The sequence below is a fragment of the Sminthopsis crassicaudata genome, chromosome 4 (assembly GCF_048593235.1).
Source record: "Sminthopsis crassicaudata isolate SCR6 chromosome 4, ASM4859323v1, whole genome shotgun sequence".
NCBI lineage: Eukaryota > Metazoa > Chordata > Mammalia > Dasyuromorphia > Dasyuridae > Sminthopsis > Sminthopsis crassicaudata.
This window is the reverse complement of record NC_133620.1, coordinates 460,365,269-460,384,106: the sequence shown is the minus strand read 5'-3', so window position 1 is coordinate 460,384,106 and position 18,838 is coordinate 460,365,269. Positions and strand designations below refer to the sequence as shown.

The following is an 18,838-nucleotide window of genomic DNA, read 5'->3' as shown; positions in this document are numbered from 1 at the left end:
ATGATCAACTATGATAGATTTGGCTCTTTTCAACAATGAGGAGATTCAAGGCAATTCCAATAGACTTGGAATGGAAAGAGCCATTTGCATCCAGAAGTGAGGACCATGAGAAGTGAATGTGGATCATAGCATAGTATTTTCACCTTTTTGTTGTTGTTTGCTTTTTTTCTTACTTTTTTCCTTTTTATTCTGATTTTTCTTGTGCAGCATAATAAATGTTGTGGAAATATGTATAGAGGAATTGCACATATTTAACCTTTATTAGATTATTTATTGTCTAGGGGAAGTGTGGGAGAAGGGAAAGAGAAAAATTTGGAACACAGGGTTTTGTGAGGGTGAATATTGATAACTATCTTTGCATGTGTTTTGAAAATAAAAAGCTATTGTTAAAAAAATAAATAAAATACTTAAAATATAGACTTGCCTGTGCCACTAGAAGCCATTTCACATAGCACGTGTCAGAGATGAGTCTTGAATCTAGGTAATTTTTGACTTTCAGGCTAATTCTCTATTCAATATGAATAGGGGATGGAAATTGAGAATTTACTAAGTATGCATATACATATAAAAATAAAATAAAAGATGAATTACAATCAGCTACTATAGTTTTTTGTTTGTTTGTTTGTTTTGGCCAAATATTTCCTGATTGTTGTGTGAATTAAATGAGATATTATCTGTGTAGTCTTTTGCACAATTCCTGGCACATAGTAGGTACTTAATAAATGCTTGGCAGCTAGCTGGTGCAGTGGAAGCAAGGAATCACCAAGACCTGAGTTCAAATATTATCTCAGACACTAACTAGGGACTCTGGGAAAATCACTGAATCCCATTTGCCTCAGTTGTCTTATCTGTCAAATAGCTGGAGAAGGAAATGACAGACTACTCTGGTATCTGCCAAACAAAAACAAAAACAAAAACCCAAGGAAATGACAGACTACTCTGGTATCTTTGCCAAAAAAACAAACAAAGAAAGTATAAAATGGGACTAAAATAACTGAACAGTAATAAACCCTCTGATCTTTTCTCCCTTATTAAATATATGGCCTGATCCCCATTGTTTTGAATAAATTAGTAATAGATTAGATCTCTTACAAATAAGCCTTGGTTGCAATTAGTATTTTTTTTCTTCCTCTTTTGTTTGGACTTTTCACCCACTGTTCTTTGGCAATTTGTGACAGACTCACTCTAAGGATGCCTAAAATACGTGAGTTTTTTGATTAGCTATTGGTGGCTCAGGGCCATTGTCTGAATTGCACATTCCCTCCAGATTGGGCCTCCATCAAGTCCTGCTGTCACATTTTTCTTCTCTCGACGTGATCCAGAAAGGGAATTGATCCAATTTGAGACTGGATCCTGGGGAATTTAGTTCTGCCCAGACTACTTGGAATGGGGCACAGCTGATGAGTTGTTATCCTTTTGAGCCAAATAATCAATCCTATTCCTTTCTACTAGAGATGTGAAAGTTGGTCCATCCATTCCTAGGACCAATAGTAGATTAAACAATTGGTCACCTTTGTTAAAACATAAGGAAGGTATAATGAGAAGCATGTAATGAACATGAATGCAGTATTTTAATTCCAGTTTCCAGGGAATATGTATTTATTTATAATCAAGCTACATGTGTTTCAGTGAGGGTTCAAAGCCCTTGACACAGACATCAGAAGGGTCACCATTTAGTAGCCTGACTTAGTTGGGAAGCCACATGCTTTGTCTTTGATTTTAGTCTCAGCTCACCCACCCAATGCCTTTTAATCTTACTTTAAAAGCTATATATTCTTCTCTCTGTACATCGCAAGTCAGTCTGTCTGTCTCCCACTTTCCATCTCTTTGACTTTGCACTAGGTATCCCTCATGTCTGGAATTCACTTCTTCCTCACTCCCAACCATAGAATCTTTCTTGTTATTCACGGTACAGTTCAACTTTCACCTTCTTTATGAAACCTGCCTTGATTTTCACAAATACTAATACCCTCCCTTATTATCTATCTTGTATTTTTTCTCTCTTTCTATTTATTCTTTATTTAATATATATTCACTTTTGGACTGAGTTATAGGACTCCCATCGCCCCTTTTCTCTTAGGGACTTTTCTGCTCTTAACTCCTGTGTGTCATTGGTGACTGGATTTAGTTTTGGGGTGAATCTGACCACTTCTAATAGGGTCAGAATCATTTTCCTCTAAGCTTTTTGGTTATTCATGTTGCTTAATATATGGATCTTCTCTTCTCAGCAGATGGGCCAAATCAGGTTGGCGGGAACCAATCAGTCTCCAAACTGGGAGTGAATTAAGGGGATGTCTACCCCGGGCATGTGAATAGGCCAATGAGAACAATTTGTTCAAGTGGCCGTGAAGGTGAACCTCTCTAGCATCTTCCTCCACGGCACTATCCCCAGTAATCTTGTCCTACAGCTGGCCTTCAGTGACACAGGAAAAGAGCCTGAAGCTGATGACTTTGTACAGCTCTGTCTGAATTAAATCTAGTTCACGGTCAACTCAAGACATCACCTGTGATGTCATTGGTCTCTTTGGAAAAGAAGGATGGACAGGTTGTTGTCATTTAAGTCAAGGGTCATATAAGAGGATGATAGAAAAATATTTAATAATTAGGCATAGGAAGATTATTTATTTCCTAATCAGACAGATGGACAGAGTGAGAGACACATATTCTAATACAAAGAGACCAGGGAAAATGTAATTAATTCCAGGTTATAAAGTTCCACTGAGTCTTCGTCATTATAAGCAATCATCTCTTTCAAGTGCTTATGAGATCCTAGAATAAGCAAGGATGGTTCTGTGTCATTCTCCACTGCAGCTACATTGATGATTATATCCCCACCCCAGATGTAAGCTCACTGGGAGCAGGGATGGTTTCATTATTTTTTTTAATCTCTGCCACCACTAAGCATTGGCACTTGGCACAAAACAGACACTTTTAAAATGTTTATTGATTAATGAATTTAAGAGAGTTTTAGGAAATCTATAGCTGGGTCTTAGAATCATTTAATTCAGACATTTCTTTTTATAGATGAAGAAACCCTAAACCCCAGAGAAAAAAAATGATTGGACCAAAAATCTTGCACCAAGTAAAGAGCATCTTTGAGCTTCCAGTCCAGGTCTACTCCACACCTCGAGTTCTTCTACTACTCTGTGTTTGAGTTGTTTTTCTTCTAAATTCAATACGTTTTTAAGAAGTTATTTATTGAGTGTTTTGATGGAAATACCATTGACATTGCTAAGCAATTGTAAGCACATTGACTCTTATTAGCTAAATAGCAAGAAAGATGTGATTGATATGAATTAAGTAGGTGAGTTGACTTGAGAGTTTCCAATGGAGGAGGGACCACAAATCTCTGGTTTCTGTCACTGTAAGTTACTTCTACCTTCAAGAATTCAAATCCTTATGGATTGCCTTGACATAGACTAAAACAGAAGATTTGAACATCCATTTCAATAAGCATTCATTTAGTGGCTACCACTTTCTGTTCTGTTCTGTGCCTTACTTATAAAAACACCCCATTTTGATGATGACTTGATTTTTTTTTGAAATCTTGTAATGTTTTGGAAGGAACATTTTGGAATCTTTTATAGACTGTTATATCCAAAGTATATTAAAAATTGGCGTGAACTCCATGGAAAATTTTGCCCAATTCACTTTTCTATTGATTTATAGTAATTACTTCCAGCTTAGGATAGCGAGGTCTCTGTATCTATGTGTAAACTTGCATGCAAAGAACTAAGAGCTATAAATAAATATAAACTTTTGAGGAATAATAGACATAGGTAAGAGAAAACATTGAAATTTGCTGAGTTTTTGGTCCTCCTTCCTTAGTCAACAAAGTCTTGCCATTGCATTTCTAATGTCCTAAACATACTTTTCTTGACTTAGTTGGTAATTATATATATATATATATATATATATATATATATATATATATATATATATATATATATATATATATATATTTAAAATCACTTTGTAGTAAGGATTATATGTTCTTCACATCATAGGTATACCTCAGTTAACCTATTAAATGGGTTCTGATAAACAGGGGTGACATATAAATGTTCTCTTCTTAATTTCTGATACATTTGAACCCAAGGATTCTTCAGTGAATTGTGTCAGGCAGCCTGTTCCCCTTTGCAAACAAAGAAAGCAAAAGAAGCTTTTAAAAGTTTTCACTTCATTAAATCATAGATGTTTTGTTTCTTTTTAAAGAAGAGAAAACGATTCTACATTATCAGAGTTTAGCTTGACATCTTAGGATTCATTTTAGGAACACGTCTTGTTCAGAATTCATCCTGATAAAGAATTGGGGGAAAGAGAGTTGCATAACCTTAGATTTGGACTCAAGGAGCACCAATGAAAATATTGACTCTGCCCCCTGACTTCCTGTGTGACTTCGGTGTATTCATTTCACTTTTCTGTGATGTTGTTAACAATAAGCATATCACACAAGAAGGACTTTAAATTTTACTAACACCTTTATCGTTATTGGGATACAGGCATTACTAATCCAGATTAAAATAGGTTGAATACATGTTTCTGTTGAGGGCTCTGCTATTCCTCCAGCCACGAAATTTCATAATCTAAAAATGAGATCTTACTTTCTCTCCTTTACAACCAGTCAATTACAACTGTGTAACAATACCTCATGTGCAACCCTTTTCCTCCATTCACATGATAGCTCTGTAGTTTAACCTGTCATCATGTTTCATTGGGGCTATTTTAATAGCCTTTTCTTGAAAACTTCTTGTGTCTGTAATCTCTCCCTTCTCCAGTACATTCTCCAGCCAGATATCAAACTGATATTCTGACCAATTTACTCCCTTGCTTACTAAATTTTAGTGGTCCTCATTGCCTCCTGAAAGTGGTTTTTAAAGAATAGTACAGAGATTATTCCCTGGGAGTTGCTGAGGTGCTTTCAGGGGATCCACAAAGAGCAAACTTATGTTTGTGATAACCCTAAAATATTTTAATTTTTAATATGGTAAATATCACTAGATATAATCCCACATAAACCAAAGCTTTTTGGGGACAGTGTTTTCAATAATTTTCTAAGATTATAGAGGGATCATGAGACCCAAAAGTTGGAGAACTGCTGCTTTTGATATTTAATACTATTTGCAATCTCTAGTTTTTCTCATTTAATTGAACATCATCGGCCCTTACTCCTCTACATACATATTATACACAATGATTCAGACCAAATGGAAGCTTCCTGTTGTCTATGTGTTGTTTTTTTTTTTTTTTGTTTTTTTTTTTTTTACCATTCACATCCATTCGTTTGCTCAGAGCATATTTTATACCTTGCATGTGATTCTTAATCTCTACTTATTAGGATCCCGAGTTTCCTTTAAAGCAAAATTCCTTTCCAAATTTCTTGACTTGAAAATACTTTTTGCTATTTATGTGAAATTTTTTGTATGTTTATTCACTCATTTACTTATTTATTAATTCATTCATTTTTTATGAGCACAATGTTAGTTCTTTCAGGAAGAGGAATTCCTTATTTTGTTCTCAATATCTAGCACACTTATTTATTACTGATTGATTAAAAGAAGATTTTAAGAAAAGGCTCATCTTCAGGTATCCAGAAGACTTTATAAATCATGCTTCTTATCTTGTGAGTGCAGAGGAGATGGAATTAAATGCAGAATAAACCATACATTTTCAGACATGATTAAGACAATTACTAATGTGCTTTGCTTGATTATACTCAATTGTTAAAAGGGAGGGTTTTTGTTTGGAGGGGGGAGTGGTAGGGAGGGATGTTTAAGAAGAAGAGGAAAAATTTCAATGAAACATTTAAAAATATCCAGAGAAGAGAAGGAAATTTTAAAAGGAAACACTGAGAAGCAAGGCAGTGTCAGTATTATTATTAATATGTATTAAACAAAGTAACTTATGTATTATATGGCCATACTTTCATCCAAATGCCTCTTTTTTTCTGCCCTTCTTTGTACATGGAAATGTATATATCTGATGATTTTCGAGTTTACTTTTTAAAAAAAATTTAATTTTTTTAGGTTATATTTGTACATTCATTTTTACATGTTTCTGTATATCATTTTGGGAGAAAAAATCAGAGCAAAATGGTCTAGCTCACTTTTTTAAAATGACTATTGCGGTCCATTTTGGCAAGCATCTGGGTATTATTTTTCTCATAGAAAAAAAAAGTCTAATTTTCCTAGTTCTTTCAAAGAAAGAAATAACTAACCAGTGCTGCCAGCTTGAGCAGCCCCTAGAGAACCCAGCTCAGTATCTCCATCTTTCTCTGTGTCCCCTTGAGCAGTTTATCCCTACATGTTTCTCACACTGAGCTCAGCGGTATCTGAAAGAGACATGTCTTACTTATTACATTTATGACTTTGCTGATGAACAGCTCAGAGTCTCGGATCAAACTTCTGTGCTCCTAAGGAAAGTATCTTTACAGTATGTTAGTGAACTTTAAAAAAAAAAAAAAGTAAAAATAGAAAAAAAAAGTTGATGTGTGCCACTTTCTGGTTTTTTTTTGTTTGTTTTGTTTTTTTTTGTTTTTTGTTTTTTGTTTTTTGTTTTTTCTTCTTCATTTTTATTGTCCCTTTCTACTCAGGGATACCATGAATATATTGAGCTGAATATATGTATCTTGGGTGCTAGTGGAAAAGTAGTGTTAAGGAGGGGTCAGTTTTTCCCTTTTATTATGCAAAGACTTGTATTTGCTGGATCTTGTTTTGGAGACTGTTTAAACCACAAGTGTGACCCGTTCAATTATAATGATAGTAAGGAGGGAGTACTTTATAAGTTTTATTTGGGAGTTAAGCATTAATGGAAAAAATTGTTCAAAGGATTGCATCCCTTCTTGACCTTCCCTCAATCCTCATATCCAATCAGCTGCCAAAGTGTGTCAGTTCCACCATTGCAGCATCTTTTGTCAATTTCACTTTCCCAACATCTCTTGTCAGTTCCACCATTGCAGCATCTCTCGTCAATTTCACTTTCCCAATATCTCTTGTCAGTTCCACCGATGCAGCATCTCTTGTCAATTTTACTTCATCATCTCGTGTCAGTTTCACCATTGCAACATTTCTTGTCAATTCCACTTTCCTGACATCTCGTCAGTTCCACCGCTGCAGCATCTCTTGAATACTCGCTCTTCTAACATTATCATCCTACTAGTGCCATGCTCACATCATTTCACATCTCAATTATTTCATTAGCTGGGAGTGGGTCTATTTGCCTCAAGTCCCTTCTCACTCCAATCCATCCTTCATTCAGCCCCAAAGTGCAAGTCCAACGGTGTCCCATCCCTACTCAGTAAATTCCTAGGTCTCCCTCTTGCCTCCAGAAGTAAATATGAAATGTTCTGTTTAGCATTCAGAGCCCTTCATAACCTACACTTCTGCTACCTTTCCTATCCTTTTATATCCCACTTCCCAAAACATAGTCTTTCTTCAAGTGACACTTAAGACAGCTCTTGGCATTTTCCCAGAATGCTCTTCTTCCTCTGCTTTGACTGCTGACCTTCCTGACTTTATCTCAACTTCTACAGAAGTCTTCTCCAACTCTTAATTCCAGTGCCTTCCCTTTGTTAAGTTCTATTTATCTTGAATTTAGCTTGCTTTGTATATATTTGTTTACAAGTTATTTTCCCCATTAGACGATAAACTCCTTGAGGGCAGAAGGCTGTCTTTTGCCTCTTTTGTGTCCCCAGTGCTTATTAGCACACACAGAGTAGGTGCTTAATAATATTGAATGTTGATTGACCTATCAAGCATTGGGGGAAAGAATCTTCTTATCATAGAGCCCCCCCAAAATCATAAACATATACTTATATTGATATGTCCTCCATTCAAATGTACATTCATTTTGAGTAGGGTTTCATTTTTTTATACTTGTAACTCTATCCCCTTGTTGCAGTGCCTACCATATAGATGCTTAATCAATGCTAGTGATTGATTGTATAGAACTTTATTAAATAAAATTCAAAAACTAGGTTTGAAATTTTCTTTTTTTTCTTCTTACTACCACTTAAATGCAGTGTACTCTAGTTAGAATCTTCTTCACCTGCCCCTCCCAAAAAAAATCTTCAACAAAATGGAATGATTTAAAAAAAAAAACATGGCTTTGAAACATTAAATCAGGGAAAGCGATAACTCTTGGGCTTACTTGTGGATTGCCTTGCATTGTTCACATTGTTCTTTTTGAGGTCCAGGCTCAGATTTCTTGGCCATCTCCTCTTTCTTTTTAAAAATTGTTTTGCAGAAAAATGACACCTGCTGGGCTTCTCTTTTCCCTCCCTTTTCTTTTCCCTCTCCTCTCTCCCCTGGGCTCTGTTGGCTGCAGTTTGTTGGGTGCTCATCAACGGCAGTGAAAACAATGATCCCAATTTTCCTGGCTGCCCATTAAAGACTATTAATTGTGTGATTAGATCAGCATCCCACTGACCCGGGGATGTGTTGACCCTGAAACCTAATGCAGAACAGAGACAGGCTTCCTCTGCTACCCACAAGAGGCTGGAAGATTTCTAACCACAGTGAAAAATCCTGGGTTTTTTTCTAAGCTTTGTTTACTTTCTATGAGAATCAGTGTGATGTAATAGGTAGAGTCCAGCATGATTCTTTCTGGGCAATTCTGGACAACATTTTGGTCTTTTATAATTGGTTCTAGTAGAATATTTTGGTGAGTTTTTAAGTGTATTTGAGGCCTCATTTCTACTATGGTGATTTGTTTTCTGTCGCTCCATGAAAAAAATATAGATCTTTTAATTTATAATTCTAGCCACCACATTATTTCTTGCTGGCTGTTCAGTAAGTGTTAAATTTTTATAGCCTGCAGTCTTATGTGGCTGATTTTTTTTTTTGAATAACATGCATTCATCACTCAATTGGGGGTCTTTAAGATATTTTTGTGACAGTGGTCTGGCTCTGAAGTGCTACTACCAATTTTTTTTTTTTTTGTAACCGTTCATTTGGTATTCTATTGTTGATTGTTTGGGGGTGAATTCTTGGAGATATCACTCACTGGGGTGAAGTGTAAACTCCTCCATTTTTGAATCTTGGTTGTCTTAGAGATCTTGAGGCAAATCACCTCCAATTACATTAGACAGATTCAATAATGTGTACGTATTATCTTTTTCCCTCCTGTTTGATGGAATAATAGGCCTTTGTCCTAAGAGTATTTGGCTTTCCTTACCATTATTTTTTGTATCATTGTATTAATTTTTTTTCTCATCTCTATTTTGTAGGGAATTGAGATAGACTTTTTCTGGGAGAGGTAGAGATCTTATTTTTTTCCCTTTTCTGTTTATTGACTAGCTGATTCTTGTGCTACTTGATAAAATAATTGATTTTTGTAATGGAATGGTTGTAGCGGGATGGAGAAACCATCTTTGGGCCAGCTGACTTCTGTAATTGGCAGGATGACGGACATGCTATATACTGCTTCCTCTTCCCATATGGTTTTGATTTCTTACACAAGGTCCCTATTTTCTGAGTTTTACATCATGCATGGCTTGGAGATTGTCAGTTTTCAATATAGGATGTTACTTTAAAATGTCATTCTTTTTTAGGTGTACTAATGCTATGTTTGAAAGGTACTCTTGTGGCCTCCCATTTTGTCAGTGTCAATTTTACAGTTCCAGTAAACTTTATATTTTGAATTCTCAATAATACTTTTAGGTCTGTTATTGTAGTTAGAAATTTGTTGTCTTTGTTGACAAAGGATAATGAACTTCTAGTATATACTTCTGATGAGATCTTACATTTTTAGGTATTTGGTAGGCATGAGGTTTTAGTTTAGGTTGAATGGAGTCTAAACTTTCTTGGCCCAATCAACACTGAGCAGCAAGCCTGGTGATATAACTTTTAGTCATTTCTGGTAGTAATGGATGAATCTCCAATCACCCTTCTATTTCTGTTTTATATAAAAGAAACAAGAGCAAACAAAATTAACAAAATTAAAAAAAAATTTAAAATGATTCATCCATTTGTTTCAAGCTTCATTGTTGTTGTGTGGGCGTTGCCCTTGGAGGGCCTTTTGAAGATGCTAATTGGAATCCAGACTCCACAAAGTAAACAAAAAACCAGTGTAAGAAGTTCATATGAGACAGAGATGGAAACAGAGAGACAAAGGGAGAAGAGAAAGATGAGGTGAAAGAGAAGGAAGTAATAAGAGAGAGTGAACAACATAAACTGGGGTCAAGGGGGTGAGGTGACAGGTGGGTGTGGGAAATATTAGCTTGAATTCAGTTCTGCAGGATACCTGGTATGCTCTCCTTTCTCACCTTCACCTCTTGGATTCCCAATCTCTTTTGAACGTTAAACTCAAATATCTACCCCATTTCTCTATCTCCAAATTATTTTGTAAAAATTACTTTTTACTTTTTATTTTTTATATGAAATGTCAAATCCTTGTTATGGAGAGCTTGCTTTTCAAGTATGTAATAAATTCATCAAAGCTTGTCTTCTTGGCTCTGATTCCTTCTGGCCTTAATTCTGTTCTCTCCTGTACATTTAAAAAGTGCTTTAATGAGATTCTTCTTTCTTCTCTCCCTTCCCACCCACCCCCAACCTCCAGCACTTCTTCCTTGTCACATCTCTCTCCCCCTCATGAAATGGGGATGGGGGGGGAGAGGTGTTAGGACCCCCCTATTAAATATGTGTAATTAAGCACAATCAGTGCTTTAATTGATTGTGCCTGAAAATGTATGTGTGATTTGAGTTCATCTCTTCTCAGATGGTGGGGAGAATTACTTCATCATGGATCCTTTGAAATTGTGTTTGGTTACTGTGTTGATCTGAGTTCTTATGTCTCTCACAGTTATTCGTCTTTACAACGTTGTTATTATTGTTCAATCTGTTCTCTTGCTTTTTCTCACCTTAGTCTGTATCAGTTTATAGAAGTTTTAATAAGTTTATCCAGGTCGGTCTTTTTCTTTGTGTCTTAGGGCAAAATAATATTTCATTTCCTTCATACACAATCATTTTTCAGCCACCCCCTTAGCTCTGGCCACATCCTTACTTTTAATTCTTTATTATTACAAAAACAGCTGCTCTATAGCTTTTTATACATATGATTCTTTTTTTCTTCTTTTTTGGATTTTTTTGTGGTTAGATTTACTTTTGGGGGGTATTCCCTCCTGAAAGTAAGCTCCCAGAGCACTCAAATAACTTTTGTATCTTTATAGCTCCAGAGGCAGTTAATAAATGCTTGTTTCATTGGATTGATTTGAATTGCATCTGATGATTGAAGCTAGTTTGATAATGAAGGCACTGGATGAGAAATGAAAAGTTCCTTTATGTAAAATCTTGTGGCTTAGCTCTGGTGCTTAGGGTAGTCAGAGCATTAGTTGGAAACACTGAGCTTTTTGACAGCTTAAAATCCTAAATTTCCTTTAAACTTGAGCTTGGCTTTGGAGCGATGAGAGAGGTGGGGAGAAGGGATTATAGAGAGCTTTCTGAAGGGTTTTCAGTGAAACCTTTTTGCTTTGTAGAAATGGCATATGATGAAGTATGGAGTTGCCTCCTTGGCAGCTCTGGGCTTTGTTGACTATCCTCCTTTTGGCCCTTGGTCAGGTAATAGAGGAACTCCCTTCAGGGCTGTGGAAGTGAAGTTACTTACCAGACACTGCTTGACATACTTTGCTTGTTTTTGATCCTGCCTCCATCATCACTTAAGAACATCAAAAGACTTGAACTAAACCTCCAGAATTTACTTATACGCGTTGAATGTGGGGTGGAGGTGTATGGGGAGAGCCAAGTCATGGTGATTCAGTAATTCCGAACTGAATGTAGATTTCTCTGCAGAATTGCGAAAACTCAGCCGAACTCTTAGCTTCTTCTCCAGCTTGACCTCCATAATGTCTCTTCCAATGTCCCTTTCCTGCTAGAGAGGATGAATTTAAAAGCCAATTATTAGACGCCTACTGAATGAAGAAGATTGTATTTTCATTGATTTTATACTAAAGCAGATATAAAGAAATCATGAATAAGGATGAATGTTGAGAAATAGAAAAAAGCAGTAGAGACCCTGTTGGGTTCTTGTCTTAATTCTGTGACATTCAAAAATGGAATCTTTATCTCCATATCCTTATATTCAATGCGGCAATATTAATATCTGCCCTGATTCTCCCATTGTTGGGATGAAGTTTACTTATATGAAATTACTTTGTCATGCATTTGTTACTAATATTGATCATGATGGTGACAATTATATCCACCTTATAGAGCAGCTTTAAAGTCTCTTGGAGAGACTGTCTTTCATAATTAATTGCTAATATTATTCTCATTTCACAAATGAGGAAACTAAGTCAGTGAGAAGTTAAGTGATCTGCTCAGAGCCAACCCACTGGTAAATGTCTGTTAGAATTTGAATTCAAATGATCTTTCCACCTAGCTGCCTTTAATTGTTGCTGCCCACTATAGAGAGATAAGCTGTCTGAGGGAAAGTTATAAGTAGTGACATCTATTGGCATGGAAGAAAAATAAAGCTTCAATCTAGGAATTGGTTCTGATAGTGTGTCTCTGCAGTGTAGACAAAACCTTATAAAAATTTCATTCTTAAGGGCATTTAAAAAAAATTAATGAACAACATTCAAATGATAAGTATGGACCAAAAAATCCAAAGCAAAGTTTTGTTTCTTCTATATGGGTGGGCCATGTAGGGAAGAGGAAGCCACAAAATGTTTCATGTAGTTAGTGCTTGGTCATGACTGGGCAGGACAAATGGATTCTCCTGATCTGACGAGGGAACCAGGAGGATGGGAGTTGTGAGGAACAGATTATGATATTCTAGGCCCTAGGAGTACATAAAAATTAAAACTGAAAACAAAAATCAGTGTTCTCTATTCTCAAAGGGGAAAAAAAACCCAAGATGGCGAGAACCCTATCGATCAGAGTAAGTGGTTATTGAGATTAAATTTTTTGTCAATTTTCTCTTTCAGCTCAAGCCAGGACAGAACAGCTGCCGAGACAGCGACAGCGAGAGCGCCAGCGGAGAATCCAAGGGATTCCATAGGACCAGCTCCAGGGAAAGACTTAGTGACGTAAGTTAAAATGAATCCCCCCCCCCTCAAAAAAAATAAGCCCCAATCACTCAGGGCTCCATCCAAAATCATTTCTCCCTTTATTCCATTCCCCTGACCCTTTTCAGGTAGATTTATGATGTTGGGCCTATAACATTGGCGACTGAAAGCCACTCAGGAGTTTGAAGTTGTTTTTTACTTTGCTATTTAGTAAGACCAGAAAAGTTGATTTAATAGTGCAATAGTCAACTTTTCCATCATGAGAAAAAGCACCTGAGTACAAAGCAATGAAGTGGGGAATTCTCTATAGCTTTAACATAAGAGAAAAAGCATCCAACAATCCTCGAGCTAACAGCTTTGATTCATACTCCCAGAATGTCACAGGCAAGGGAAGGGTGGAGACCTGTAATCAAAATTCCAGGGGTAGCATTATAATAGATATTTCTTGTGGTTAAAACTATGAGGAAATCACATAGAATCCTAGATCTGGGCCAGCCGGGACCTCAGAGGCAATATGGTCAAACCATCTCATTTTACATATGAAGAAAGTGGAGGAGATTGTGAAAGTCTTACTGAAGATCACTTGGATAGCCGGCAGCAAAAGTAGTTCCGAGTAAAGGCTCTTTTAGGTGTATCTGATTCATTTTCTCTCCTCAGATCAAACCTTTAAAGCCTATGATTGAGAGGAGAGATGTAGAAACAAATGAAATTTTGTTCGGAGACATTTATCAGATGTTGGAAGCAAATCCTTTGTGCTCCTTCCTTCTAACTCGGAATTCAGCATAAAATTAGTTGGTAGTGTTCAGGGCCATTCTATGGAAAATAGAATAAAGACCACTTGGAAATCACATGAGTTATAGTAGAAAAGTCAGTTTTGAGAAGATGAATAAAAGTAGGTGGGGATATCAGCACCCCGTGACTACTAGTGTAGGACGCCACCTTGGTCACTTATTCTGTGCTCCCCTTTAAGGAGTAACTCAAAGGCCAAGGCTGTATCGACCGACCTTTGCTGTAGGACCTTGGTTGGTTGGGGTGGTGAACCACCTTTAGTCTTTCTGCATATGAATTTAATTGTAGGGGTCTTCAGGATCTGAGATAAGACTCTCCCACGAGGGAGAGCTCCTTTGGCAACTGAAGTTTAAAGATGTTTCCCTAGACTGATTAACAAGAGGTATTTTAAAAAATGGCACCCACATTCTCCACCAACACACACAAATTGCCAGTGATATTAATGGTTATTTGTGTAGCATTGTGTAGCAATATTTAAAAATCAGTACAGAGTTGGTACTACAATACGTTGGCAGTTTAGAATATCAGGCTACAAGTATTTATTAAGTACTTCCTGAGTGTCAGGTGCTTTGCTAAATGCTGATATACAAATAGGCAAAAAGAAACATTCTGTAGCTTAAAGAAGTTTATTCTATAGGGGGAAACAGTAAATGTATATATAAAGGCAATAAATACAAACAAATATATGTAAAATATATACAAGGCAGCTTCCCCTCTCCCCCTTTCTCATGTATCATTGACACAATGCCTGTTATGTCATAAGAGCTTAATAAATGCTTATTGGTGAGTGATAATGCAGGTTAGTTAGGGAGAGAAGGTTCTCACGGTTTGAGAAAGGACTGTGGGCAGAAGGTGGAGTCTGAGCTGTCTGGAGCAGAGAGAGGAATTCTTTGAGAAGAAAGGTCAGGAGACACAGTAAGTAGTCCAAGAACGGAGGGGAAGATGGCAGGATGCTCTATGTAAGAACAGAGAGGAATTATAGTGGAGTTGGTCCAAAGAGAGGGCCCCAGTGGGTGTAAACAGACTGTGACCCCTTACAAACACAGAGTAAGAGGAGAAATGGTGAAAACAATTTAAAGGTTCTCCTTTGGTTTAGTTATGGGGAGAGATGGAGAACAGCTTGTGTCTGAGCTCTTGGAGCGGGCCCGGAAGGTCCCCCATTGCCAGGTTATGGCAGGGAAGACAAAAGTGGCATTGGGGAGCAGGCCCAGAGAGCTTGTGCCCTTCTCCAGGTCACAGATCCGTCTCTTCTCCGAGACTCTGGGCATCTGGGCGGTTGGAATTTCTGCCCAAGGGAGGCTGACTAGAACATGATGTCATTTCCACTTTATTTATTTTATGGGGTTTGTATGAGTTGAGAGCTCTCAAGTGTCTGGAGGGTTTGACTCATGGGGAAAACTTAAAAGCCATCGGTGGGATGGGTTTGCCAAACCATTCCCCACGGCGTGCCCAAGGGGAAGAATAATGACCCACCCACATGGGAAGGCTGTCCACATCAAGAAGCGTCCTCCCTTGGCGAGCTTAGTCACTGAGGAAGGGAGTGGAGGGCCATGGTTAGACAGAGCCCACCACGTCTGGGGGGCTCCAACCTTACGGGCCCTGGGAGACTTTCACATGTTTATGCTCACTTAATGCTGAGTTCAGCTAAGGAACCCTTGACTTCTCAGATAGACTGACCTTTCAGAGGTTGGAGCCCCCCAATGGTGAATCTGCCCTGAGTGGGCCGGGCCTGTCAGACCTCCTGCTGCCGAGTTCCCCAAGTGCTCCCTGAGCGCCAGTCCCCCTCTTCCTGGGAGGAGGACATCCGGGTCTTTCAGCACTTCAGGGGCACCAGCAGGGGAAGCCCCAGCCTTTTCTTGCTGAGACCTCAGCTCTGCCCCGCTCTGCTGGCGACTTGCCCTTCAGGGTACCCACATATCCCATGGGTTTTCAGGGAACGGAATGGAGTGATTGCAAAGATGGAAGCAACTGACTTTGCTCTGAGGTCTGAGGGTCCAGGCAGCCCAGAAATTTGTCCGGTGTGGGATTTGGGCCTAATGGCAGAAACATTTTGTCCTGTGGCAGTGTAGCTACAGGGCGGTTCCCTACCTTCCTGAGACGCTAGTTTTCTGAACCTCCTCCTCTCCACCCTTTGCCTAACACTTTACACTTCATTCCCACCATTTCAACTGACGTTAAACATGTCGGATAAATCTCTTACCATTGGGCCTGTGGTCGCCCGAAGCTTTTAAGGTTCCCTGGGATATTAGAAGCAAATAGCATAATGTGCTTCTCCCCTGGCAATTGGTGGCAGAAATACCTCCCACTCTGCTTCTGTCCTCTCCCCAAGTTGTGTGTATGAGTGTGAGTGTATGTGTGTGTGAGTATATGTGTATGCATGTGTGAGAGTGTGAGTGTGTATGTGTGTGAGTGTGTATGAGTGTATTTGTGTATGTGAGTGTGTGTGTATGTGAGTGTTGTGAGTGTGTGTATGTGTGTGAGTGTGTATGAGTGTATTTGTGTATGTGAGTGTGTGTGTATGTGAGTGTTGTGAGTGTGTGTATGTGTGTGAGTGTGTATGAGTGTATTTGTGTATGTGAGTGTGTGTGTATGTGAGTGTTGTGAGTGTGTGTATGTGTGTGAGTGTGTAACTGTATGTGTGTGTGAGTGTATGTGCATATGTGTGAGTGTGGGGGTGTGTGTGAGAGTGTGTGAGTGTTCACTGTGTGTGTTGTGTGTGAATGTGTGTATGTGAGTATGTATTTGTGTATGTTGTGTGTGGGTGTGTGGATGTGTGTTGTGTGTATGTATGTATGTGTGTGTGTTGTATGTGAGTGTGTGTATTGTGTGTGTTGTGTGTGAATGTGTGTGTATGTGAGTATGTGTTTGTGTGTTGTATGTGTGTATGTGAGTGTGTGTTTGTGTATGTTGTGTGTGGGTGTGTGTATGTGTGTTGTGTGTATGTATGTATGTGTGTTGTATGTGAGTGTGTGTATTGTGTGTGTTGTGTGTGAATGTGTGTGTCTGTGAGTATGTATGTGTTTGTGTGTTGTATGTGTGTATGTGAGTGTGTGTTTTGCATCTAAGGAGATTCTTCCAATAGAAATCAGACTCCTTGAGGGCAGGGATTGTTTCATTTTTTCTTCATATTCCTAGAATCGAGCAGAGTTCCCGACGTATAGTACATATTTAATAAATATTTAGTAGTTGCTTGCTTGCTTTTATAAGCATTGTTTTTACCAGTCTTTCTGGAGGCGTGTTTTTGTGTGTACAATAACAACACTTGATAATTACATGTTTTGTACACATCTTTGTGTCCTTCCCTCCCCGCCATGAGTTCTGTTGACTTGCGAGGGACCGAGTAGTCTCCATTTTGGAAGGATTTGGGGATAACTCCTTTCCCCCTCTTCCTTCCTCTCCTATTCCCTCCCTCCCCACCTCCAGCCTTCTATTTCCTAAGGGGGGGAAATAGATAAAATGGAGGTGGGTGGGGAAGGATGTCATACACAATTGGTTATTTGCAGGAATTTTAAAATATTCAATTTAAATTAGCCCTAGGGTCAAAGCAGCAAGTCCTCCACTGGGGACCTAATGAATATCCATCCCTGTACCCAGACAGCTGTAACAGGAGCTGCGGACAGACTCTCTGTGTAGATCTATAATGAATGAAGTGCATCTATTTTAGTGGGATAATCAATTTCCAAATCCCTTGTCGTTGGTGAGCTGTTGAAACAGAAATGTTAACTTCCTGAGCTTAATGAGTAGCCTCCGTCAGAGCCTGGTGACAGAGAGATGGAAAGAAAGGAGGAGAGAGGAGGACGGCCGGGGAAAAAGGAGAGTGACTGTTAATGAATATCCCCTTGCAAACTCACATGTCAGCAGCAACATTCTCCCTCTTGGAAAATGTCTTTCAACTCTGCATCCCATTACTGTTCCTAAAGCCCTCGGTGGCTCGGAGATTGAGGTATTGTGTGTTTACAAGAAATCTCTCCTTTGCAACATAATGAGGCCCAGGCAGGTAATTTGCAGAGATTTCAAGAGCACTGGTCAGATCTAGGGAGGAAATGCAGAGAGAAAAAGGCCATGTTAAACAAGAGATGCCTTGTAATGAGCCCCAAAATAGTATCCGATGGCTGGCTGACAGAAATCATGTTATTTTTCTCGCTTGCTGCATGTAAGCCGGTGGAATCTATTCGCTTGCCCCCCTCTCCCCCACCCTCTCTGGGGCTCTCAATCCCACTTAAAGCTCTTAAAAAAAAGGAATAGGAAACTGGGCCTTCTGGAGGAATAAGAAAATAAGAGTCCTTTTGGTCTTCCACTTAGAAGACTTTGACCCAAACATGATTTATGCTGTTGTGTGCAAGATTGATGAATACATGGCTGTAGAGTGGGTTTGTATTTCGGGGAGGGGGGGACACAGAGACAGAGAGAAAGACAGAGAGACAGAGAGAGACAGAGAGAGACAGACAGAGAGAGAGAGACAGAGAGAGAGAGACAGAGAAAGACAAGAGACAGAGAGAGAGAGAGAGAGAGAGAGAGAGAGAGAGAGAGAGAGAAGAAGAAGAAGAAGAAGAAGAAGAAGAAGAAGAAGAAGAAGAAGAAGAAGAAGAAGAAGAAGAAGAAGAAGAAGAAGAAGGAGGAGGAGGAGGAGGAGGAGGAGGAGGAGGAGGAGGAGGAGGAGGAGGAGGAGGAGGAGAGACAGACAGAGACAGAGACAGAGAGAAAGAGACTTTTAATGTCTCATATCATTGTGGTTTTTTTCTCCATATCTCTACATGAGTCATAAAATTTCTAGGATCCTATGACAATTTCTGTTCCACAAACTGAGCAGAGCTTGCCTTGGGCATCCAAGACAGAAAAAGAGAGAGAAGATACTTTTTCTTCCTTCTCCCTTACCTTTGATTGGTGGGGCATGCCCAAAATAGGGGAGGTTCAACATCTCCTAAAATGAACCTCATCTCCATTGGGGAAGCCATTCTATATGTCACTGTGGCGAGGATGGGGCCCCTGGGTGGATCTTTATTGTGAAATATTTATAAGTATTAGGCAATCTCCTCAGGAGACTGC

General features: G+C 38.7%; 1 protein-coding gene across 6 annotated transcripts in view; it reads left to right on the top strand.

The window, feature by feature from the left end:
• AUTS2 (activator of transcription and developmental regulator AUTS2) overlaps positions 1 to 18,838 on the top strand; it is a 1,090,636-nt gene that overhangs the window by 449,573 nt on the left and 622,225 nt on the right. For all 6 annotated transcript variants that reach the window (XM_074263989.1, XM_074263992.1, XM_074263990.1 and 3 more), the window contains one exon: positions 12,923 to 13,024. In XM_074263989.1, coding sequence (XP_074120090.1) covers positions 12,923 to 13,024 — 102 coding nt within the window. The remainder of the gene's footprint in view (positions 1 to 12,922; positions 13,025 to 18,838) is intronic.